Here is a 24848-nt window from a genome sequence, read left to right as displayed (position 1 = left end):
AGGCAGTAGTGGGGGAATATCCCCATTATGCTACATCAAGAGTTAATCTGAATTTTTTTAATAAATGAAAAAAGTCTAAATCTATCCTGGAGGCAGTATAGGCAGCACATAGGTTGCATTTACTGCTTTCAGCTGTGCAACTATGTTTTTAATAAGCTTTTGTTTCTAATTAAGCATGTGTGTACATGTATGATCCCATGGTTAGGTGACTACAGGCAAGTCTCATCCTTCAGCTTTGTCTTTTGAGTTTGAAAAATCACTCACCAAGAGAAGGGTTTTTTTTTAAAAAAAAGTCTCACATTGGTATTCAATGCTTTCTGTGATCCCTTACCTGCTCATATTTGTCCTGTGCTTAATTGCTTAAGGGTTGTGTTCAGCCATGATCAAGAATTGTAGTGCACAAATGTTAGGCTGAGCATTTGTTTTTATTTTTATTTTTGGTTTCTGTTGGTATAATGAGCATACAAAAGACATAGAGATTACAACAAATCATTGAGTCTGTCTCCCTTTCTCCCCCACTGGCCGGGGGTATCTGATTGTATATCCACATAATTCTTCTTTTTTGATCCATACGGGATAAAGATTTAACATTTGTGAGAAATTAAAATGCCGTTTCAGTGATATGAATTCCAAGCAATAGTTGTTTCTTAGACAACAAGCATTGTAATTATAGCATATATTGCAAATGTGATAATTTGTTTCTGGCAACTGAGGGACTGTGAGGGACTTTTGCTGAGAAAAAAGGGGAAGAAATGCATCATAATGCTGGAAGAGGCAGAAATATAGTGCTTCTGGCCCAGAGGCTTACCCAGTTTCTGTTCTTCATTGCACCCAGGACATCTAAATTTCACTCTTGCTGAGCTCCTCCCACAACCCACTGAGATTAGAAAACACTGATACAGTGGTGCCTCACAAGACGAACGCCTCGCAAAACGAAAAACTCGCAAGACGAAAGAGTTTTCCGTTTTTGAGTCGTTCCGCAAGACGAATTTCCCTATGGGCTTGCTTCGCAAGAAGAAAGCCCATAGGGAAATCTCTGGGGACCTCTTTTAAATGCTGGCGGTGGGGAGCAAAGCCTTTCACCCCCCTCCGGCCTTCAGAAGAGGTCCAGGAAGGCCGGCGGGGGCCGAAAGGCTTTGCTCCCCACCGCCAGCATTTTAAAAGCGGTCCGGGATAGCAGGGAAGCGCGCTGCTCTTGCTCTGCGCTCTCTCCCTACTCAAGTGTTTGCTATCGCTTCTTCTGTCATCCCACCTGGCATTCTGGCAAACTTACAGACAGTACCATTATTTTCAGCAGATATTTGTCTGGAGCGTTGTTTAATGTTCAGATTGCCAAAATGTTTTATGGGCCCCTGCTTTGAATGGTGTCATCTTGTAGCTATCCTTTGCCTTCTTCAAGAAGCCCTCAGTACCTCCATGGCATCCTGCTTTTCCTCTGCTTTGGGGATTGGTCCAAAGCTAAAACCGGTGATACATACATTTTCAGAAAGAAGAATTAAATAGCTTTGAGAGCTCGTTGATTGCATTTCAGAAGTAGTTGCCAATTGGCCACTGCCTATCCCGGCATAAAGAAAAAAGATTCCAAAACTTGACTTTTAACTACTTGTGTGTGAAGACAAGAGTAAGTGTCTGTAGGAATTTAATTTAAAAAAAATTATTGCTGTGGTTAGAACTGAATATGGCAGGGGGAGTAGCCATTATAATTGTAGTAATTTGTTTTTGCAGGTTCTGGAGTGCTAACATGAGCTTTTGTAGATCAGAACATCAGATTTAAAACCACACAATTCAAAAATTTCTACTTTCTCCAAGGAAATGCTCAGTGTAATATGATAATCGTTGCAAGTTTATTTCAACTTTTATTTATTTGTTTATATGGTGTTCTGAATGCCAGATTTATTTTTACTTAGCCTTGAAAGTTTCACTTTGCTATTTATAGGAATTAAGATATATTTAGGGTATATTTTAATCACACACAAATACCAGAGAAATGTCAGGACTTCTATATCTGGAAGAGAAATAACTGAGGAGGTAAGATCAAAGCTGTAACTCCTCTGTTGCAGTTTCATGCCAGAGAACCTAGGCCTGTGAGATTTTCACACCCTACTGATATTATTATTTCCCCTTTCTACTACAAATTCATGCTACTGAACTTGTATGCAGTTTTGGCCTTTGAAACAAAGTTATAACCTCTGTAGCAGAAACACGACGTCGGCTTTATTTTGCAAGGTGAAATCAAGGGCTTAACTGGACCCTTTAAGAAGAGCAACCAAGATAACATTACCATTAACGTTTCTGCAGCTACTGAATCACAGGCACCTACGCCCCTCCAAAGGGAATGTTGGTTTACATACTGTCGCCTGTCTGAGCGAGGGGCTTTCCATATTTCCAAATACAGTTAGCGCTCTGCAGAAGGTTTTTTCCTCGTAATGTTGGCAAGTTCTAGGACCAGTGTGGAAGTTTTGAGCATGAGGGTTTTAATCAACAACATTCAATTTGAAGAGGGCAGGTTTCCTGGTTATAAAATAAAAATCAAGTTGTTAGGGGTACTGCTTTGTTCAGGGTGTTTTGTGCCGTTCAAACCCCCCACTCTGCTTCACACGGTGACCTTGGGCCTGCCGCTGCCTCTCACCCTAGCCTGCCTCACAGGGTTGTTGCCAGGATAAAATTGGCCAGGAGGAGAGCCATGTACGCTACCGTCAGCTCCTGGGCAGAAAGGTGGGATATAAAAGTAACAATTTATAAATAAACTAAAATGTAGAAATGAGAAGATCGTGTAGGCAGGCTTCAGGTGGTCACTCAGAAATTGTTTTACATTACCGTAATTTTCTGCTGTAAATGTTGAGATGTACAGTGGTACCTCAAGTTACATACGCTTCAGGTTACATACGTTTCAGGTTACAGACTCCGCTAACCCAGAAATAGTATCTCGGGTTAAGAACTTTGCTTCAGGATGAGAACAGAAATCGCGCAGCGGTGGCGCAGTGGCAGCGGAAGACCCTATTAGCTAAAGTGGTGCTTCAGGTTAAGAACAGTTTCAGGTTAAGAACGGACCTCCGGAACAAATTAAGTACTTAACCCGAGGTACCACTGTACTCAGAGATAAATTCCACTCAGCAGATTATCCTTTTTTTAAAAGCATGGATTGGTAAATGAGACACTGAAACAGAGGAGAATATTTTCTGCAGATGTGTTTGATTTTATTTATTCTGCTGACAGACGGTATCTATCCACAAGAAACTCCCCTTTGTCAGGAGGGGGATCACTGAGTGTAGAACATAAATGCAAATAACCAGGGGCTATTTGTAAGAACAGAAGATCAATGAGAAGGGAATGCACGCTGACAGCATGTGTTCTGACAAAACCTGATGAGCTATTGGGAAGGGCCGGAGATCAAAGAGGGAATGTAGAACTTTAGGTTTCGGATGACATGCCGCTCCGCCCACCCAACCTGCCTCCCAGAAGGTCAACAACATTGTTACAACACATGACCCACAACAACGACATTTATACACACGTCTCGCCCATACGGTTGTACTATGATTAGCACAAGAAACAGAGCCTGCACATTTATTCATGCTTTAAATCCTGTTGTTATTATTATTTTTTAAATACCCACATGGCAGGGCATTCAGGCATACACCACAGCCATTATTAAAACACTTGCTGTGGAGCAAGGATACCAAAATAAAAGGCCACCGCAGCTTCACTTACGAAGATTTGCCTCTGAATGTATTTATATAGTGTGTTGTAATCTACACTGAATATGCTTACATGCACTAGTTGACTTTGGATATGCACCAGTGTCTTCTGCATGTGTTGCTGTTCAAAACATTGATGGCATATAATTGAACCATCCATGTGGATGGTAATTTGACATTATTCTAGGGCCCTGATCAGAGAAACCAAGTCTAAAGGGGCATCTCGTATAGCCCATATTCTTCATTCAGTTAATTTTGGTCTTGCAACACGTTGTATTCATGTACTGAGGTTTAAAAAGTTAATATTTTTTACAGAGGCTGTGTGGTTCTAAACAATACATAATTGGAACAGTCTTGGCTTTACCACAGAGGACATTTCACTGCCAAAATTTTTTGCAAGGAGAAAAACAATTTTAAGGCTAATTTCCTTCCTTTCCTGCTAGATAGGTCAAATCTGAAGTATGCTTTTAAGGTGTTTTATCTGAACTACGTACCTCTTCAGTATTAGCAAAATTGGCTCTAAAAATTATTTTTAGACTATATTAGAGTTTGGTCCCATCACCTCCTGGCAAATAGAAGGGGAAGAAATGGAGGCAGTGAGAGATTTCACTTTCTTGGGCTCCATGATCACTGCAGATGGTGACAGCAGCCACGAAATTAAAAGACGCCTGCTTCTTGGGAGAAAAGCAATGACAAACCTAGACAACATCTTAAAAAGCAGAGACATCACCTTGCCAACAAAGGTCCGTATAGTAAAAGCTATGGTTTTCCCAGTAGTGATGTATGGAAGTGAGAGCTGGACCATAAAGAAGGCTGATCGCCGAAGAATTGATGCTTTTGAATTATGGTGCTGGAGAAGACTCTTGAGAGTCCCATGGACTGCAAGAAGATCAAATGCATCCATTCTTAATGAAATCAGCCCTGAGTGCTCACTGGAAGGACAGATCGTGAAGCTGAGGCTCCAGTACTTTGGCCACCTCATGAGAAGAGAAGACTCCCTGGAGAAGACACTGATGCTGGGAAAGATGGAGGGCACAAGGAGAAGGGGGCGACAGAGGATGAGATGGTTGGATAGTGTTTTCGATGTTACCAGCATGAGTTTGACTAAACTGCGGGAGGTAGTGGAGGACAGAGGTGCCTGGCGTGCTCTGGTCCATGGGGTCACGAAGAGTCGGACACGACTAAACGACTAAACAACAACAACAACAACAACAGAGTTTACAAAGTGGACTTGGACTAATGTTTCATTTGTTCTTTTGAGCTTCTAAGCTTGGATTTAAAGCAGTAGGAATATGAGCAAAATGAATATAAATGTATACACTCTGGTTTTGGACACTATAATAGAAACAAAGAGTGAGGTGCTCAAGACTGAAGAATGAAGCAAAGTGTGCACTCCCATGTATGTTAATTTAGAAGCCACCCAGAGTGGCTGGCATACAAATAAGAAAATTATTTTAAAAATATTAATAATATTATACAAGAAGCTTCCATAGCGTTCAGTGAGACTTGCTCCCAGGTAAGTGTATGTAAGATATTAGCCTATCTGTTTTGTTAGACTTTAAATAGTTTTCAGGTATGTTTACCACTTATCCTGCCTAATGCTTGCTATCAGAAACTGAGAGGGTTTTGATTGTTTTTTCTAGCTCCTAGACTAGAGATCTTGCCTGTGAAATATTGTTGAAATACTGTTACAGTTCTTTTGTAAGATTCCTACTGTCTTGGGTTTTGCTGGTGGGGTGGTAGTGGAATCAACTTCAAAGGAATTTGCAAGTTGCCTTGCTAGTAACCAAGTTACAAAAGACGAAATTTCAGCTTGTGTGCATGCTAGGCGCATCTGCTGAAACTTCTGCACAACAGTGAAATGTGCAGAGGCTGTGTTCTTTTGCATCTATCTGGTCACCTAGACTAACCATCAGTGTTAATCTGTTGTATGTTCCAGTGAGGTTGCTTGTTCTTGGAAAGAATTACATATTGATCCTTTTGCTTCAGATTTTCATCAGCAAATGAACTGACATTTAGAGAAGCTTAGAAAACAACTTTGCAGTTCCATTCTGCCTGTGCTTAGTTAGACATTAGTCCTGCTTTGTCCAGTGGGGCTTACACCTTAGTAAGTGTGCTAGTCTTAATTGTATAAAAACCAGAGAGATTGTGAATGACCCACCGTACAGTTTCTGTATACCGTAAGCAGATGTTAGAGGGGCTTAAGCTTGCACATTGGGATATTGAAATTGATTATTCTAGTTTAAAAGATCTTACCATTTTAGAGAGCTTTGACAGAAAAACCCCCAAGGTGTGCACTAAAAACTTAACAACCCTAAACATGAAATGTTGCAGAATAATTCAGAAAGCATCAGAATAGCTTAATATGAAAAGTTTTCACACTAGATAGGCTTCACTAGTGAGCTGTGAGTGCTTGTCAAATAAGGGATGATTCCTACATCACAAGCTGTTTAATTCAGAAAGGAAGAACCAGCCCTGGCCATGATAGATAGAACTGATGGGAAGTGTAGTCCAAACCATATGGAGGGCACCAGGTTGGGAAAGGCCAGTGCAGACAGTTCTGATCAATATGAAGTATTAGCCTGATTCATACAAGGCAGCTTTTACATTCCTAATCCTCATTCCTTTCTCCTGTTGTGCTCCTTTTAAGACTAGAGATCAGTGAGTAATGCTGTGTTTTTGAAAGGTTTCTACTTCTCCTAAGTCCTTCTGTAGAAGGCATTAATTAAAGTGTGTTATGGGCTCACGTAACAACCCCTTTCATTTTTGTTCAAGTGTGTTTGTTCCTTGAAGAGTGACTTAAGTGGTGGTTGTTTTTTTACGTAGGGATATCCACTGTTAAAAACAAAAATCCATCCATGATATACGTGAATTTTGAGGGCTGTTGTTTTTGGGTTACCCCATCTCAAAAATGCCAGACTAGGGATGAAAAGTGTGTAGGTTTGAGCAATAAATAAAGTACAGTGGTACCTCGGAAGTCGAACGGAATCCGTTCCGGAAATGCGTTTGACTACCAAAACGTTCAGAAACCAAAGCACAGCTTCTGATTGGCTGCAGAAAGCTCCTGCAGCCAATCGGAAGCCACGGAAGCCCCGCTGGACGTTCAGATTCCAAAGAACATTCGCAAACTGGAACACTCACTTCCGGGTTTGCGGCATTTGGGAGCCAAAACATCTGAGTACCAAAGCATTCAGGATCCAAGGTACAACTGTATAGTAAAAGGCTTACATGGGAGAAATGCCTGAAAAAGTCATTAAAGTCTCCTCCGCTTAGCAAATGGGATCATTGAGAGGAAGTGTAAAATCATGGAATATAATAGTGACGGAGAGCCTCTGGCCCCTGGCCCTGATTGTGTTCACCAGGCATCTTCATTTGACCCCTGGCATGGGGTCAAATACTTTAGGTGCAGGACAGGTAAACTGGTGGGGCCAACCTGAAATGGAATAATTGGGAACACGCTACATGCATTCTGGATTCTTCCCTTAAAGCCACTGGAACAATTTGGTGCTTTTTGAATTTGACTCTTGTTTATTTCTTTGTTTGCCCTGTGGCAGCAGAAAAAGGCATCAAATTTAAAAACACTGACTCACAGCTGGAAAGGGAGACCAGGAGTACCCTCTAAGTGCCCTCTGGAACATTCTTTTACAGCCTGACTTGAATTCAGAGTGAGAAGAGGGTGGCACCCAGGGAAGCTTCAGTAGCCCCTTCTTTCGCATGAAGCTTAGGTTCAATCCCCGCCATCTCCACTTAAAAAAGGATCAGGTAGCAGGTGGTGTTAAAGACTTATGTCTGAGATGATGGAGATCTGCAGCTAGTTAGCCAGAGCAGGTGTTAACGGACTAGATGGGCACATGGTTTTACTTGGCCTAAGAAGTCTCCCTTGTGATTTACTTTATGGTGCTGTTGTAAGAATTACTTAGGGCAGAACTAGGCTCTCTTTTGCTCTTTGATGTTCCCTGCCCCTGTGAATGTCAGCCAGCTAAGAAAACTCAAAGCATTGTACGATTAGAGAGACCTTTTTGTTATTAGACATTACTGAGTAGAAATAAGAAATATGAGGGTAGCTTCATTCAGTGGCAGTCACACTACTGTAACATCTACTCAACTCAGAAATAATGCACGTGAAATCCTTCAAGCGTCTAGGCAAAGCACTAATCATTTAACTATTACTGGTTAGATCAAATAATTACTGCTTGTAAGAAACACTAATTGTTAGGGGTCCCACTGATAGACTTCCACTAGGGCAGTGAGACTTTACCCATCTCTTCTTTCCTCCTGCTGCACTCTCCATAGCAGGTCGTAGGGGGAGGAGAGTGTTACGAAAAAGGAGCAATGCAGAAGCAAGCACCAGGTGGCTGGAATGGTAAACAGGAAACTGATGTTATTGGATTGTCCCGTGGGAAACTGGGACTGTCTGTAAAGTGCTCTGAGAGCCGGATGTTACCTCAGAGCAGCACATGACCCTGTACTGGAAGTACATGGGTGGGGTTTTATTCTCTCTCTGCGTTGGGAATCAGAGTGTGCAGACATGTTTCTCTGTACTGGTGAAAGACAGGAATAAAGACATGTAGATATATTTCTGTCTGTCTCTTTCCCCCTCCCTGGGAGAGGAGTGGGGGGGAGTGGTGTGTTCTCCTTCACGTTGAGGAGAATCGCCGAAGAGACCTCCTTTGATCTTGCCGGCAGACGCTGGCAGGGGAGGTCAAGGATTCAAGCCGGGCACCTGGAGGGTGGCCAAATTCCTAAGAGCTGGAGGCTCTGACTTTTGGCATGAATCCCGACAACTGGTAGCAGACCGATGGATATCTGATCTATGAGAATCTGCATGAGAGGTGAGAGGTCGATGAATCGTTGCCATCCTCTGCACCTAAGGAGATAAAGAAAGCGTCTGCCTGCAGCCAGAAGCTGAAACAGACAGCTGGACACCGAGAGGAGTGTGTTTCAAGGCAACGGAGCCCCAAAAAAGGTATGCTGCATTTTGGGGGAGAGAGAATGAACGCAGAAGGCTTATTTTCTGGTTCACTAGCTGCGTTTGAAAAAAACAAGCTCTGAAGGCAAGCTTGCATACCAGAAATTCCTGTGGTGAGATAAGGAGTTCCGTCCTGAGCAGGTTGCTAGGCAACGTCTGCCAGTTACTGAGTGGCCTAAAAAGAGCCTGGGAAACCGAAAGTGTATCTGCGCAGCTGTGCAAGGGTTTTGAAAAAACAACCCAAAGGTTTGCCTGCCTGTAAAAAGCAGTAAACAGAAGAGAACTTTTGGGAGTTTACTGGCTTGGAAAGTGAAAGCTGGCTTGAGATTGAGTGTAAAGCTGACTCTTGGATTCAGCATGGATGCCAAGAAGGGGGGAGTGCCCCTGAGTGCCGTGGTTCTAGAAGAACACAGCCGGCATGCTGCACTGGAAGAAAAGCACAGGAGGAGGGAGGAACGGAGTTCTAATTCCCCCACCGATGAGGCTACTGGAAAAGATGCTGTAGCTTTGAATGCTGTGCAGTGTTACACTTGTGGACAGGCTGGGCATCTTCAGCGGAGCTGTAAGAAGCCACGTCAGCCAAAAGGAGCGAAGGACCGCTCAGCAAAGCCTGAGGCGTCAGGCAAAGGTCGTACCAAGCCTATGGTGGAACCTGCAAAGGCTTTGATGGCGAAAGGAACCACGCCAGATGTTGGGAACGCGTTTATTATCGACACTGCAGCGACCGTCCATATGTCCCCACACAAAGGACTCTTTTCATCGTTTAAGAAGCAAAGCTTCACTGTGACACAGGCCAATGGTCAGGAGCTAGAAGCGGCCGGCGTGGGGACTGTCTATCTTAAGAGTCTGGACTTGACAATAAACAATGTTTACTTGGTTCCTGAATTGAAGTTCAATCTGCTGAGTGTTTCGCAGATTGCAAAGAGAGGACTGAAACTGTCCTACGATGCTGAGAGCTGCGAGATCTACAAAGATGGAGAGTTATATCTTTCTGCCAAACAGAAGGATGGACTTTATTTGTTGACTTTTGCACAAAGTGATTACATGGAATGTAATTCATCTGTGTCTAACCTAGTTTCTCTTGCAGGTGTGAGCAAGAAGAAGACCGGAGTCAACAGGGCATTTCAGCGGGTGTATGCTGATGTGATTGGTCCTCTAGAACCATCTAGAGGCAATGCAAGATATTATCTTGTGTGTGTGGATCATTTCTCTAACTATGTCTGGGTTTATGTGTTGAGAAAGCCACAGGAAGCCTTGGAGAGGTTTCAGGAGTTTTGTGACAAGGTTAAGAGTATGCATGATGCTAACATTGATTGTTTATTCACAGATGAGAAGCAGATTTTTCTTTTACAGGATTTCCAGAGGTTCCTGCAGAAGAAGGGGATCAGACACAAGATTGCTGTTTCAGCGGAAGCGTGGAACAGGGGTGTCTGTACGGGTGAACAGAGAATTGCAAAAGGGAATGGAAGCGCAATTGCTAAGTTCACATCTGCCACATGAGTACTGGGCCGAGTCTCTGATGTCGTACTGTTATACGAAAGTGAGAAAGGTTTCAAAAGAGTTGGGAAGTTCTCCTTTTGAGAAACTGTTCCACAGAAAACCTTCTGTTGCCCATTTCAAGGTTTTTGGGTCTCATGTGAGAACAGAAGCTCCAGGTGGAGTAAAGAATGCCAGAGGCATTTTTGTGGGGTATGAAAAGGGTCTCTACAGAGTAATTTTGTCTGAATCTGGTCAGGTGATTCTCACAAAATTTCTAGAGAGTGTTCCTGAACAGGAGAGAGTGATAGTACACACTTTTCCCACTGAGGACGATTCAGATGATGATGATTTCACTGATTACAGCTGTACTGAAAGTGATGACACTGATAGCTCGGAGAGCTCAGTTGTCACAGTCATTGAGAGGAAGTCTCACACAATAGATAGGCCTTCACAACTGAAGGATGAACCACTGTTTACCATTGGAACTGGTTCTCCAAAGAGTCCTGAGACTGGACCAGTGAGCAGAGAGGATCAGCACCTCACACGTAGGTCTGAGAGAGTCACAAAGGGTCAACCACCCAAGAGGTACTCAAAAGAGTTTGCTAACTTAGCTGTTGCATGTGTTGCTGTTGTAAACAACCGAGGACAGGTTGGAGCTGTGTCTAAGTCAGAGACAAAGACACAACAGAGAGTTGCTAGCCAAGGTAATGCAGATGCACTCATTCCTTGGAAACCAGACAACCAGAGAGGTACACTGGGGAAACCAGTGGCGGGGAGTTCCAAGGGTGGAACTGAAACAACAGGGGAGTGTTATGTGTATAACAACTGTTTGTTTTCTTCTCTGGATCATGCTTTGCTTGCTGCAACACGCATTGATTCTTTTGGGGGAGGATGTTACGAAAAAGGAGCAATGCAGAAGCAAGCACCAGGTGGCTGGAATGGTAAACAGGAAACTGATGTTATTGGATTGTCCCGTGGGAAACTGGGACTGTCTGTAAAGTGCTCTGAGAGCCGGATGTTACCTCAGAGCAGCACATGACCCTGTACTGGAAGTACATGGGTGGGGTTTTATTCTCTCTCTGCGTTGGGAATCAGAGTGTGCAGACATGTTTCTCTGTACTGGTGAAAGACAGGAATAAAGACATGTAGATATATTTCTGTCTGTCTCTTTCCCCCTCCCTGGGAGAGGAGTGGGGGGGAGTGGTGTGTTCTCCTTCACGTTGAGGAGAATCGCCGAAGAGACCTCCTTTGATCTTGCCGGCAGACGCTGGCAGGGGAGGTCAAGGATTCAAGCCGGGCACCTGGAGGGTGGCCAAATTCCTAAGAGCTGGAGGCTCTGACTTTTGGCATGAATCCCGACAGAGAGGGGGGGAGGATGATGATGATAATAACAATAATAATAATAATAATAATAATAATAATAATTATTATTATTATTTATACCCCATCCATCTGGCTGGGCTTCCCCAGCCACTGGGCGGCTTCCATCAAAATATCGTAATACATCAAACATTAAAAGCTTCCCTAAACAGGGCTGCCTTCACATGTCTTCTAAAAGTCTGGTAGTTGTTGTTGTCTTTGACATCTGGTGGGAGGGCGTTCCACAGGGCGTGTGCCACTACCGAGAAGGCCCTCTGCCTGGTTCCCTGATTGTTTTGACTGGCAAGCTGAAATGTTCGTACCGACAGAATGATTTCAATAGTACTATATTGAACTCCTCCCCATAAAATTATGTTGTATTCATCATTATACTAATAAAATAAATAATAAATGAACACAGTAACTTATTATTAGTAATAATAATAGCCTTTCCAACCACATGGGGATGTTTTTGAGATAATCCAACTAACCCTGGGTTTTAGGTCCATTGTACGCGCCCTGTCTTAATATTTTCTTGGAACTTCCAGATGTGTTGGGAGCCAGAACTGAATTATTATGGTAGTTGCTCTGTAAACAGAATCATGGGTGGTAGTTTTAAAATACAATTTTGACCATAAGCTTCCTGGGGAAAATGCAGCCTAAATGTATGCATGCTTATCCACCGCAAATCCCGCTGTGTGTTCATTTCCAAATAAATGTGCTTAGGACTGCAGCCTTAGTTTACCATTTTGCCTTATTTCCCTCCTGCCTCCAAGAGCATTTGCATTTCTAAACTGTATTAAATATACATGGAAACCAGAAAAGGACTTTGCAGTTATCCCCAGTCAGCAATATCTTTATGTTAAACAGATCCCATAGATTTTCCTAGATTTATTTTGTGTACTTCATTGTAGTTGGGGAAAGATCTTGCAAAATAATGCAGACAAATATGCAGAACAATTATAGCGTCAGCCGTAAATAAGTCAAGATTGGTAAGAATTCAGCTTGGAAGTGACTCAGACTTTGTGAACATTTATGCTGGCTGCTGCATTAATGAAGTCTTATGTGAACTGGACAGTGGCTTGCAGAAGGTACACACTGTGGACTTGATTTCTGTGATTGGTGGAGCGAGGTGAAGGATTAAAAAAAAGGGTGGATTTCATGTGATTTAAACATAGCGTAGCAGTGGGCCCAGACATTCCTGAAGCTCAGGTCTGCAACCTAACATGCGCAGGGCTAAATATCTGAGCTGACCATTTCAGAACTATTTGAGTTTAAACTTTAGTAGAAACATTTAAACCAGTAAATTGTAAAAAAAGAAAAGAAAAAGTAGATTTATAGCATATTTTCCTGTCTGCTGCAAAGGAAGAGACAGCAATATAATAATGTTACATATTTTTTTGTTTATTTAAAAATGTATTAAATCCCTTTTCAACCAAAAAGGCAACCAAAGGAAAAAAACCATCATCCAGAAACAATTTAACACTGAAGATCCACTAGATAAGGAGGTATTTTATCAACCTTATACATGTTGACAGTTCTTCTGAGGGCAAGAATTGTCCCATGTACTTCAGATGGCAGTAGCATGCAGAGCAGGCTTCACCAGAAGATCTTCATTGGCTAATTATACAGATATACATCACTATTGTCTAATTAATCCAAACAGCTAGGAGATTGCTAGAATCTCAGTTAGAGATGAGGTGTTGAGGATAAGAAGTTTTTCAATACTGAGCTTGGATCACCTGTACTCTCCAGTCACACAGTAAAGTATAAACCAAGATTTTCCATGTTCCTTGCTTCCCCATCTTATTGAATGGTATGTCCATGTTACTACCATCTGGTAAATGTTGCATATGAATCGCCTTAGTACTTTCCACAAAATAAAATTGGCTCTAAAATTAGCTTTATTTTCCTTCCTGTAAATGTTCCTGAGTCTTTACTTCTCCCCCAAAAGAGTCTTCATAGCAGATGGAAAGTTACTTTGGTACATTTCTTCTTCTTTCATCAAGTTGGTTAATAATGTTCAGTTTCATAATGTGCAATGCATACCAAGGCCGTCAGATGGAATATTTAGAGAGAGAGAGAGAGAGAGAGAGAGAGAATGGACTGAAGAAATATAAGTGCTTTTGCAGAAGATGTGAAAAATAGAAGTCCATATATCATATGGTACATACCCTTTCTCCTACAACAGCTTCATTGTACATGGTCCTGTAAACTGATGACCTTTTATTTAACAGACCAAATGAAGTTACCTTACTTACTACAAACAATGTAGAGTTCTCAAGTTGTTGTGTTTTAAAATAAAATTTATTTTAAGCAAGTCACTTTTATCTATTTCCCAAACCATGGGAAAACTAGCAGGCATACAACATGTTAACCACATAGCAGTGCCACTGTTTGCCAGCCAGGGGTACTGCTGTCAAGTTAAGTAGTGTCTTATCTGCCTTCCTAGCTATTCTGCAGGTTGTGACCAAGTAGTGTTTAAAAACAGCACCACACCTCTTTGGAGCAGCTTCATGTATAACATGTTACACAACAGAAAGAAAAAGAAAGTCAATTACCATGTTGCCAAAAATGATGAGTAGAGTTCCCCTTCCCTTGGAAAAGTAGGTATAGTCTTAAGAATTTGCCTGTGGCCTTGCAGGGAACAGTTCTGTAAAACAAGCTGGCCACGTGACCCGGAAGTGTCTGCGGACAGCGCTGGCCCCTGGCCTCTTGAGTGAGATGGGCGCACAACCCTAGAGTCTGTCAAGACTGGCCCGTACAGGCAGGGGTACCTATACCTTTTAAACTACCTTTTGATGCTGTATGAAAATTGCTTTTCCTTCTATAAACAGTAAGGCTCCCATCCTCCCTGTTTCTTTCCATGCACACACAATTTGTAAGTTCCTTAGCCTTCTTAACTGAGTCAAGGTCATATTGGATTGCAGAGCGAAATACCAGCATGCTTTGTGTTGTGCTGTGAATTGGGGAAATATCTACAGAACTCTTTATCAGCCTGTGTCTCCTAGATAGGAGATTTGCACAATGACCTGAGCAAAGCAAAGGCAATCACCTATTTCTTACAGCGCCTACATGCCCACACTTATATTCAGAAAGAGGCACTGTGAAAAATCAAATAGTGTGTATGTGTGTTGAATTGTAGTGGGCAATAATGTTCCTGTTTTTCAGAGGGGAATTTCTCACCTAATATATTTATATTCTTAGTAAAGCGTATCTCTGTACTTTATAAAAAACTACTTTGTGACCCTGTAGTAAATAAATCCCATTCATGGTTGTGTAATTTTAGTGGGGGGTGGGAAGGGACCTATAGAACTTTAAAGTGAATTTTGGGTTATTTTCCCCCTTAATTTCATTGCAAGGGTAGCTAGCCTGCATAATACATCTAGCCTCCTAGAAGTCTTTTTGTAGCTCCCAAAGGTACCCCCCCTTTTGTCAGGAGGGGCAGGTTTATTTTATTTTATTTATTGTAATGGTCAGTCCAGTCTTCCCTCTGTAATTAATAGTTAATCTGCGTTTTTGGGGGGAGAGAAGCCTCTTGAAAATTTCAGCTGTCCACTTCCTAATGGAGAGCATTACCACAGTGCTTGGGAACCTTTGGTGATGTCTGCTGGAGAGATCTCACTCTCCATTGCTCTCTGCTTTAGTCACTAGGTGGCACTGGTTACTGCTGGCACCACAAGCTTCAGCTGTTTAAGATATGACCTCAAGATCATTCTGAAGAGCAGCTGAGGCGACCACGTGCAACAACAGCTGCCACTTGCAACAATAATTGATTAATGATAACAGAGAAGGAGGAGGAGGGAGCTATGGCGAGTGGAGAGGTTTCAGTCTCTCCTCCCAGACTGGTCGAATGATAGGGATGTGAATTCCCTCCTCCCCTGCCCATCAGAGGCACGCAGTGTGCTCTGTGTGTGAACGAGAGACTGTGTGTTGTGTTCCTGTGTAGGTGTCCATGTGCGGATTGGTGTGTACTGCATATGATGTGGTGAGTGCACACATGTGTGTGCTTACCTGAATGCATGCACGCTGCACAGCCTTTGGAGGGTTGGCTAACCTTGAATGTAGTTCCTGGACTGAAAAAGGCTTAGCCACTCCTGCGTTGTGCGCATAGGGGATGCCTTGTATTGGAGAAAGCTGCTCTGTTTTCCAATAAAGCCTTGTTCGCAGCCTGCCACATGTAATACAGTTGTACTTCATATCCTCCCTTAAGAGAGAACTGAAACAATTCCAAATATAAATTTGACTAACAGTCCAAACTCAAATTTTGAAACTTTGCATTTCATGAATACATGATTTGTAAAAGTAAATGTTTAAGTGGTAATAATCCTCTTGAAAATTGATGCTAGGATCCAAGGATGCTATTACTTCATTGTCTTAATTGAAAAGGCTAAACACTGTTGGAAATATATCATGTCCTCTGCTTGAGGGATGTGAGAACATAAGAAGGGTTATACTGGATTAGACCAGAGATCCTTCCAGCTGGTCACTTTATTTCGAACGGGAACAGCCCCTGGGAAATCACAAGCAGTGCATGAAAATAATAGCTGTCTTCCATTATTTATCCACATTGGACTATTTTGTGGAGTTGTCTGAAACTATAAGAGAAGTGTTCTAATCTGTGTGAAAATGAACTATCCTTTGAGACAGAACTATAATCATACAGTTAAGGATGGTAGGGATTCTTAGCATGTAAATGTCGTCTTCTTGTTCCACAACTGACCAGATTTTTGCAGAGAGCGTGCTCCACCTCTGGTGGTGGAATAAAGAACTGTGCATGTACAGTTTCCAGACTATGCTCTGGTTTCCTAATGAGCCACTCAGTCTACTTAACAGTGAGAGTCTTCCTCACTAATAATCTGATCCATCCCTCCATCTGCAAGAGTTATTCTGTCTGGCTTTTGTGTGCTTTATTGCCTTGCAGAGTTTTCAGTATATTAATGGTAAAAGTTATACCTACTCTCGGGAATAGTTTATGGAAAGTCGACAATTACCAAGACACCAAGAGATCACAATGATGTGTGTGGTATAAATGTTTGGAATAGGGCAATAAACACAGCTGTGCCTCAGAAAGCTCCCTCAGTATGTTGAACGCTACTAAAAGAGCATATATGTGTCTCCTTATTTGTACGTGGCAAGGAAATGTGTTGCATTTTATGCTCTCATTTCAATATGATGTGTTAAATGTAGGACAGCCTAAAGGTCATTGAACTGCAGGCTCTGTGCTGCGTCAGTGTCTTGTGCCTCATTCTTCAGTAGGAGGGTGATGACATTACGGGGGGGGGGGGACAGCAGACACAGAAAGGGAAATATACTTGGGAGTCAAGAGTGGATTTCATGCTCTTTATTCAGCTCATAGTGGTGGGGAAAAAAGTTCCCCCACAATATCTGCTTTATATACATTATTTACACAATGGGCTGCATGTGATTTGCTAATTCCGGGATTCTCCTGTAGGCCAATCAGGTTGTGGATTCACTTCCACCTGGAGCTGGATTGGGTGGCTCCTGCAGACCAATCATACTGCCGCATTGTTCTAGGACCAATCAGACTGCTGCATTCTGAATCCTATTGTTCTAGGACCAATCAGACTGCTGCATTTTGGATCCTATTCAACTCAGTACATAACATAAAGGGAAAGTTCTTTCTTCAAGAAGGTATTTTGCAATCTGTCTCCTCTCACTCCAGTCCTTATTGTGAGTTCTGTATCCCTTTATCTGTTTAGTGAAAGATAAATGGAACTAGTGGATCCTGCAGCAAAATGTGGGAGCGTGAGGGAAGGTTCATTCAGGCAAAGAGTCTTGGAAAGACAGAAGGAGTGTTTCACATATTACAGGTTCTGCCCTGTTTTGGCGTCTGTCTGTTGATATCATTTGAGGTTCTTGGTAGTCCAGAAGCCTTTGGTACCTGTTGGGTTATAATGGCAGGGAGGATGGCAAAGTGTGTTTTTGCCACTGGGCCAAGAAGAAACCACTGTAAATCTGCTGTTTTTAACTAAGTGGTTTACAAATATATATATATATATATAATAAAACATTTTATTATAGATAAAAACAGGTATTTTAAAATATTCAAAAAATGATAATTAACAGTATCTAAAAAGAAATAAAACACATGTTTAACTTCATGTCTGGGTTTTGTTGTTGTTTAGTCATTTAGTCGTGTCCGACTCTTCGTGACCCCATGGACCAGAGCATGCCAGGCACTTCTGTCTTCCACTGCCTCCCGCAGTTTGGTCAAACTCATGCTAGTAGCTTCAAGAACACTATCCAACCATCTCGTCCTCTGTCGTCCCCTTCTCCTTGTGCCCTCCATCTTTCCCAACATCAGGGTCTTTTCCAGGGAGTCTTCTCTTCTCATGAGGTGGCCAAAGTATTGGAGTCTCAGCTTCACGATCTGTCCTTCCAGTGAGCACTCAGGGCTGATTTCCTTCAGAATGGAGAGGTTTGATCTTCTTGCAGTCCATGGGACTCTCAAGAGTCTCCTCCAGCACCATAATTCAAAAGCATCAATTCTTCGGCGATCAGCCTTCTTTATGATCCAGCTTTCACTTCCATACATCACTACTGGGAAAACCATAGCTTTTACTATACGGACCTTTGTTGGCAAGGTGATGTCTCTACTTTTTAAGATGCTGCCTAGGTTTGTCATTGCTTTTCTCCCAAGAAGCAGGCATCTTTTAATTTCGTGACTGCTCTCACCATCTGCATTGATCATGGAGCCCAAGAAAGTAAAATCTCTCACTGCCTCCATTTCTTCCCCTTCTATTTGCCAGGAGGTGATGGGCCCAGTGGCCGTGGTCTTCGTTTTTTTTGATGTTGAGCTTCAGACCATATTTTGCGCTCTCCTCTTTCACCCTCAATAAAAGGTTCTTTAAATCCTCCTCACTTTCTGCCATCAAGGTTGTGCCATCTGCATATCTGAGGTTGTTGATATTTCTTCCGGCAATCTTAATTCCGGCTTGGGATTCACCCAGCCCAGCCTTTCGCATGATGAATTCTGCATATAAGTTAAATAAGCAGGGAGACAATATACAGCCTTGTCGTACTCCTTTCCCAATTTTGAACCAATCAGTTGTTCCATATCCAGTTCTAACTGTAGCTTCTTGTCTCACATAGAGATTTCCGGTAGGCTGGCCTAAATAAAAATATTTCAAGCAGTTGCCAGAAAGAAAACAGCTTGGTGTTAATAGGCAGGGAGCTCCAAAAAGTGTAGGTGCTGCCACACTAAAGGATCAGATTCCTGCAAGCGCAGAACAAGTATTAAATGGTGCCTGTTGATGGGGCATATCTCTAGGGTTTCAGATGGGAGACATGGGAACTATGGTGGCAGTCATAGTCCCACCATAGCAATGCGTGTATAGACAAACAGTTTCAAGGTTGCTAAGGAACAATAGTCATGTCTATATATAGTGACCCAGAGAACTTTTATTTTGTCAAACCTTTTATTATTTTTTATGCTGGCTTTTTATGCCTTGTAACTAACTGATGGCTGCTGTTTTATAGATGATGTTACATTTACAGTCGTACCTTGGAGGTCGAATGGAACCCGTTCCGGAAGTCCGTTTGACTTCCAAAACATTCGAAAACCAAATTGCGGCTTCTGATTGGCTGCAGGAAGCTCCTACAGCCAATCGGAAGCGGCGGAGACATTCGGCTTCCAAAAGAACATTCAAAAACCGGAACAGTCACTTCCGGATTTTGATCGTTCGGGAGTCAAAACGTCCAAGATCCAGGGTGCTTGGGATCCAAGATACGACTGTATATTGTTTTTTGTGCTTATTTTGCAAGCTGTCTTGTGAGGACTTTGTACTAAAATGGCAGGACGTAAATATTCAAAGCAAAGAATAAATGAAATGAAATGAAATAGCTATACAGAAATAAGTACTGATCTAAAATTGTGTTAGGACTAGACTCATTAATTCGGAAACCAAGAATGGAACTCTGGGGAATCCATTAGTCTTATTTCCAGGAAGCGCCTTGCTGTTTTGCTTGGCTTTTATCAGTCTTCTCCAACCTTCCATGTTTTGGATGACAATGTCCATCATTTAATGGTTCTGTGCATTATATGTATCTTGGGGTATAGAATATATTCAAGTTCCCTTTGATATTTGGTGATATTTGGTTAAGAGCTCAGCTCTTGTGTGTACAAGAGAAGCCAAAGTCCAAAGCAGATCCTGGCTCATGCTGCTTAATGACATATCCCTGGCATACGTCACATTATTTAGTCCAGAATACCATTCAAGAAAGTTGGGTCGGAATGTAAACTTTATATAATCACCAGTTTTGCATAACACTTCAAATTGTTTGTCTTGTTCATACGTCTTTTAAAAGAATTTTTCCTCTGAGATTACTGACCTGAACAGGGCAGTTATGACATACATGGTCTTTTTATTATATCATAATTGCCTCTCCCAGATTGAGCATTGCTGGAAATTTCACTGAAAGGGACCAATGCCCATGCCAAAACAAAAATCCAAGTAAATGTCAGCTAAAAACATAGGCCAAGCCCTATATTTTTAATAGGAAGCATAGGAGGCACATATTTGGTTATAGTCAAACACACGTCACAGCTATTTCTACAAGAAGTGCAGGCACAAAGATATAAGTTGGAATGATTTTATTATTTCATGTGGGCTGAGCAGGGATGAGGAGTTACTATGTGACTACTTTTTGCTTCCTATTAAACATGCCTTAACTTTTGCTTTCACACATATTCCCAAAATGGGGTAAAAGGAGCTGGGTGTTTGGTGAAAGAAGGAAGGCTTACCTGTTTCCAAGGCAACCAGTCCATTGCTTCCTTATCCAATCACACATTGACTAATTGAATCAGAATGTGGTTGGGACATTCCTTCCTTCCCACCTTCAATGTAAGGACTGTAGGTAGCAGAGTTTGCCCTCTGTGATTCTGTCGCAGATCCAGATCACAGCACTGTAGCATTTCATGTTCATCACATGATCTGTGATTGGTTGAGATCATACCATGAAGAAGCCCTTTTATCCATACATTCATACAGGGACACCCAAGTAACAGCAGGTGGGAAAAGCATGGCTTCAAACAGGAACAACAGGTGTGTAGAAGTTTCCCATTCACTAGTTTCTCGTTGCAATTTTGCAGCAAAAGAACCCAACTTCACAAAGTTTGGTGTAGCACAAATTTTATTTACTAGACCTACAAGGAAACTGATACCTTGGTGCTAAAACTATAATCTGTTTGCTCAGAGTGTGGGGCAAATCCAGGTGCCTGTCCAGGTCTGAGCAGCAGGGATACAAGCACATACAACTTTTAATCCAAACTTTTCTTCCAAAATACCAACCCAGCGTATTTGGAAAGACTCAGTAACCCTTAAGTGTGTATTATTGACCCATTTTTGTTGGGCTAGTTGCCTTAATGGGGAATGATCAAATTATAGGTGCGTTTTAATTTTGTTTCATTAAAAGCACCTTAAAGAAAACCTTTTGGGGGGAGGGGGGGTGGCTGCCAGTTAAAAGACTGTGATTTGTTTCCAACAAAATCATCACATTAGCACAAGGACTGAAGCATGTGCAATGGGATTTCCTCTCTCTTCAGAACAGATGAGAGGGGGGCAAGTAGAAGTGGATGCAACTATCTCATTTCCAGTCTACATGAAATGTACTAAATAAACCTAAAACACTCACTTGTCAGATCCATTGATTCAAGCGGGAATTCCTTCCAGACAGGAAGCAGCTGCATTCAGATGTAATGTTTATGATCTTCCATGGTTTGAAGGATCAAGAAGGAGCACTGTTTTTGCTGTGTGCTTCCTCTCATACTCCCCTTTTCTTCCATTCGTACATCCTCATTTGATCAGAACTTTTTTACACTTGCATTCACACAAACTATAGCTTGAGTGAATCCTTCAAACAAGGATTGCAAACCAAGCTAAAACTGTCTGAACATAGCCACTGTATGCAGTGGGTTTTTCTCCCAGGTAAGTGTGCAGAGAATTCCAGCCATATGCATGCAGCTTTATATGACGGAGCAAACGTTTGAGTATACTATAAAAATACACCTGTATTTTAAAGCTGTAAATTTTAACACCCAAGGCTGAATTCTTGTACTTAGGCTGCTGAAATCCCACAGAAATCATGTCTACAGCTGCAGTTCTGTACATAAATTCTTTGGGCGTGTTGCATTAAATTCAGAATAAACATGCACAGGATTGCACCATAAATTGTTAGGTCAGTGGTGAATATTGATGCTGTTTTCACTTGCAGGGCTGGCATAATGTGATGTTTTGTGATTTAATGTGTTGATGTGTGGATGTAGCAGTTGTATGGAACATTCCACAATAAATGCTTATTTGCAGGAGCAACAATTGCTTTTATGTGTTCCCCAACCCCACATTAAAGCTAAATCCTGCTGCAGTAATCATCATCTATTTGTAATAGACCTTGCTAATCAGTCTTGCTCAGTCTGTAGAGTTGCTTATCGTTTTAGATAAATCCTTATTATGAGCCCACAGTGGTCGGTTTTGATCATTTACTTGGCTTATTTATTATATGTATCTGATATGGTAAAACAGCAGTAGCCCAGCCTGTAAAAGAAAAATGGCTAACTACTTCAGCAAAGTCCAGATAGACTGTAGCACAAACCATTATAACAGTTATTTCATATTTCAAAGGTTGACACCATTTTCTTGGCAAGGATGGCCCTATCAATAGACAGTATGTGTTTTGGGGAATCATGAGAGGAATGCAAATTGATTTATATAATTGTTATCTTTGCATTTTGCTGCCAGGGAAATGGGATGTGCTTGGGACTTTCTCCCATAGGTTCTAAAGTAAATTGGCTGCCCTTGGGTACTTTGACTTAAGGTATGATGGGAGGTCCATTTACTGCTCCACCTCAGACAGCAAAACATCTTGAGTAATCTCTGTCCTCCAGTCTGTATTTGTCTCTAAGTGTTTTCAAGACTAAACTTGATCAATCAGGTGCTTGACCTTGTGTTAGATCTGCAGACATTTATCTTGTTACCTGACACTCATGCAGAAAGACATTAGTTTAGATCAGGGGTCACCAACCCAGCAGCCTTTATCGGTATCCCCAATAGGCAATCTGAACTCGGAGCTGTCATTTTTTTGAAAAGACTCTTCAGCTTCCATTATAGGCGGAAAGCGTTCCTAGCCCTTTTAGTTATGAAATAAAATGTGCAGCTAACCTTCCAAACAATTTCTGTTAAATGAGCTAGCCTGGCTACAACATTTGCACACCAATTCCTGCCTTCTTCTGTTCCCCTTATGGTGCCACCTGATGCAGGCCATGCCACCTGTTTGCACGGCAGGGCCAGCCCTGGCATCAAACCTTCTGGCAGGAAACTTTTGGTGAGAAGTTATTGTGCTAGATAATCAGCACAGGTGGTGTACTGGGCTATAGAATGTCACCTTAATATTTATTTATTTTTTACATTCCATTGCATAATGGCTTTGCTTTCTCTATGATGCTTTTGCTGCAACACTGTTTAAAAGCATTAGGGACTGAAATGGATATCCCTTTTTGTTTAATGTCTGAGGAGGGGCCATATTAGCAGTACTCTCCCCTTTCTCCCAAAGGCTTAAGGATAATGGCATCTTCACTGTTTGCCCCTGCACTAACATGGAAACTGCTTCCTTGTGGTGCCATGCCACAAGCCAACTGTTGGGTGGCAAAGACCAACATGATTGGACCTGTCCATCTGGTCACTTCATTCACGCACATTGTCAGTGACCTGATTGCACCATAGGATAACAGTTCCCAGCTTGGTCTTCATCATTCAAGGCATTTCTGTGAAAGAGTCCAGGCCCGCTGCCCAGACTCATTGACAGTACCCCCTTCCCAAGCAATGTTGTGGAATTATCGCCATTCCCCCTCCTTCCCTCCATGGATTTACTTCCCATGTTTTCATTTTTTTCATGGCTGTGCTGCCTCTTCTATTTTTGTTGTTTGTATGTATGTTATAGGGACACAGGTGGCGCTGTGGGTTAAACAACAGAGTTTAGGGCTTGCCAATCAGAAGGTCGGCGGTTCGAATCCCCGCGACGGGGTGAGCTCCCGTTTTTCGGTCCCTGCTCCTGCCAACCTAGCAGTTTGAAAGCACGTCAAAGTGCAAGTAGATAAATAGGTACCACTCCGGCGGGAAGGTAAACGGCGTTTCCGTGCGCTGCTCTGGTTCGCTAGAAGCGGCTTAGTCATGCTGGCCACATGACCCGGAAGCTGTACGCCGGCTCCCTCGGCCAATAAAGCGAGATGAGTGCCGCCACCCCAGAGTCAGTCACGACTGGACCTAATGGTCAGGGGTCCCTTTACCTTTTATGTATGTTATATACATTGCTCTTTCTATTCTGTAATGTTATAATGGGCTGTTTCCATCTTGGAAAGGCAACTTATCAGTGCTATGAATACATAAACCCCTGGTGGATGCTGACCAGCAGGGCTATTTCCATTCCTTTCACCATACCTGCCAGTCATATAAAGCTTGGGCTTCCAAGTATAAGCTGGCTGTGACAGTTCCAGTCACTAGGAGCATGCCCTTCCATAAACCGTGTTTATGGAATACAACTGTACTTAGCTATGAGTGATTGCCAAAGAAGCAGCAGCCCTCTGTGAACGCTGAAGGCACAGTTTCTTCTTCTGAGCAGTCTTATTGGCCCCAACTATGCAGAGAAAGCTATTTCATCACACTATTTTGCAATATTTCATTTTAAACACTGACCTGTTTAAAAAAAATCAGTTTGAGAAATAATAAATAATTTAATGAAATAAAGCATTTCAGTATAAAACAATTTTGTAAGCTATTATATATCAATACAATTCATTTGCCAATGTTCTTATCTATAGATATTGGTTATTATAACAATCCTGGAGAGGGGTTATTTAGAATTTTACTGTTTTCCATTAAGCCACATTTTATGTTTAGTATGTCTGGTTAGTATTAATGATCTGTCAGGGAGAAATGCTTGATGGCTAAGTTCTGAAGATGGCAACTGGTGTTAAAAATAGGAAACTGCATTTTAATGAGCTTTATTTAACCAGTTGTAATTTCTGAAGCTAATCTTTTCCTTTTCCTTCTCATTTGCTAAAGGTTCGACATCGATGGTGTGAGCTTATTATCAAACATAAATACACAGCAGGGTATGTTGATGTTGAGAAATTCCTCAAGGAAGACCAGGTCAGTACTATTTACTAACATTTGCATTTAGCCAGAGTATCATAGGTATGTGAGTGTTGGTATCTTGAAATAGAGATAGATGAAACTGCTTATTTTATGAACAAATTTCCTTGATGCATTTTTGTACAAGAATACATTTTTGACTGGAGAACTACAACATAAAATTTGGAGGCAAGG

The 24848-nt window shown here is 41.9% G+C and overlaps 1 protein-coding gene across 7 annotated transcripts in view; it reads left to right on the top strand.

Annotated features, from left to right (window-relative positions):
* The window catches only part of AOPEP (aminopeptidase O (putative)), a 181308-nt gene that overhangs the window by 149022 nt on the left and 7438 nt on the right, over positions 1 to 24848 (top strand). For all 7 annotated transcript variants that reach the window (XM_053408722.1, XM_053408718.1, XM_053408723.1 and 4 more), the window contains one exon: positions 24585 to 24671. In XM_053408722.1, the coding sequence (XP_053264697.1) occupies positions 24585 to 24671 (87 nt within the window). The remainder of the gene's footprint in view (positions 1 to 24584; positions 24672 to 24848) is intronic.

Source organism: Podarcis raffonei, chromosome 11 (assembly GCF_027172205.1).
Source record: "Podarcis raffonei isolate rPodRaf1 chromosome 11, rPodRaf1.pri, whole genome shotgun sequence".
Taxonomy (NCBI): Eukaryota; Metazoa; Chordata; class Lepidosauria; order Squamata; family Lacertidae; genus Podarcis; species Podarcis raffonei.
The sequence above is the reverse complement of the archived record's forward strand: the minus strand, read 5'-3'. Positions and strand labels throughout refer to the sequence as shown.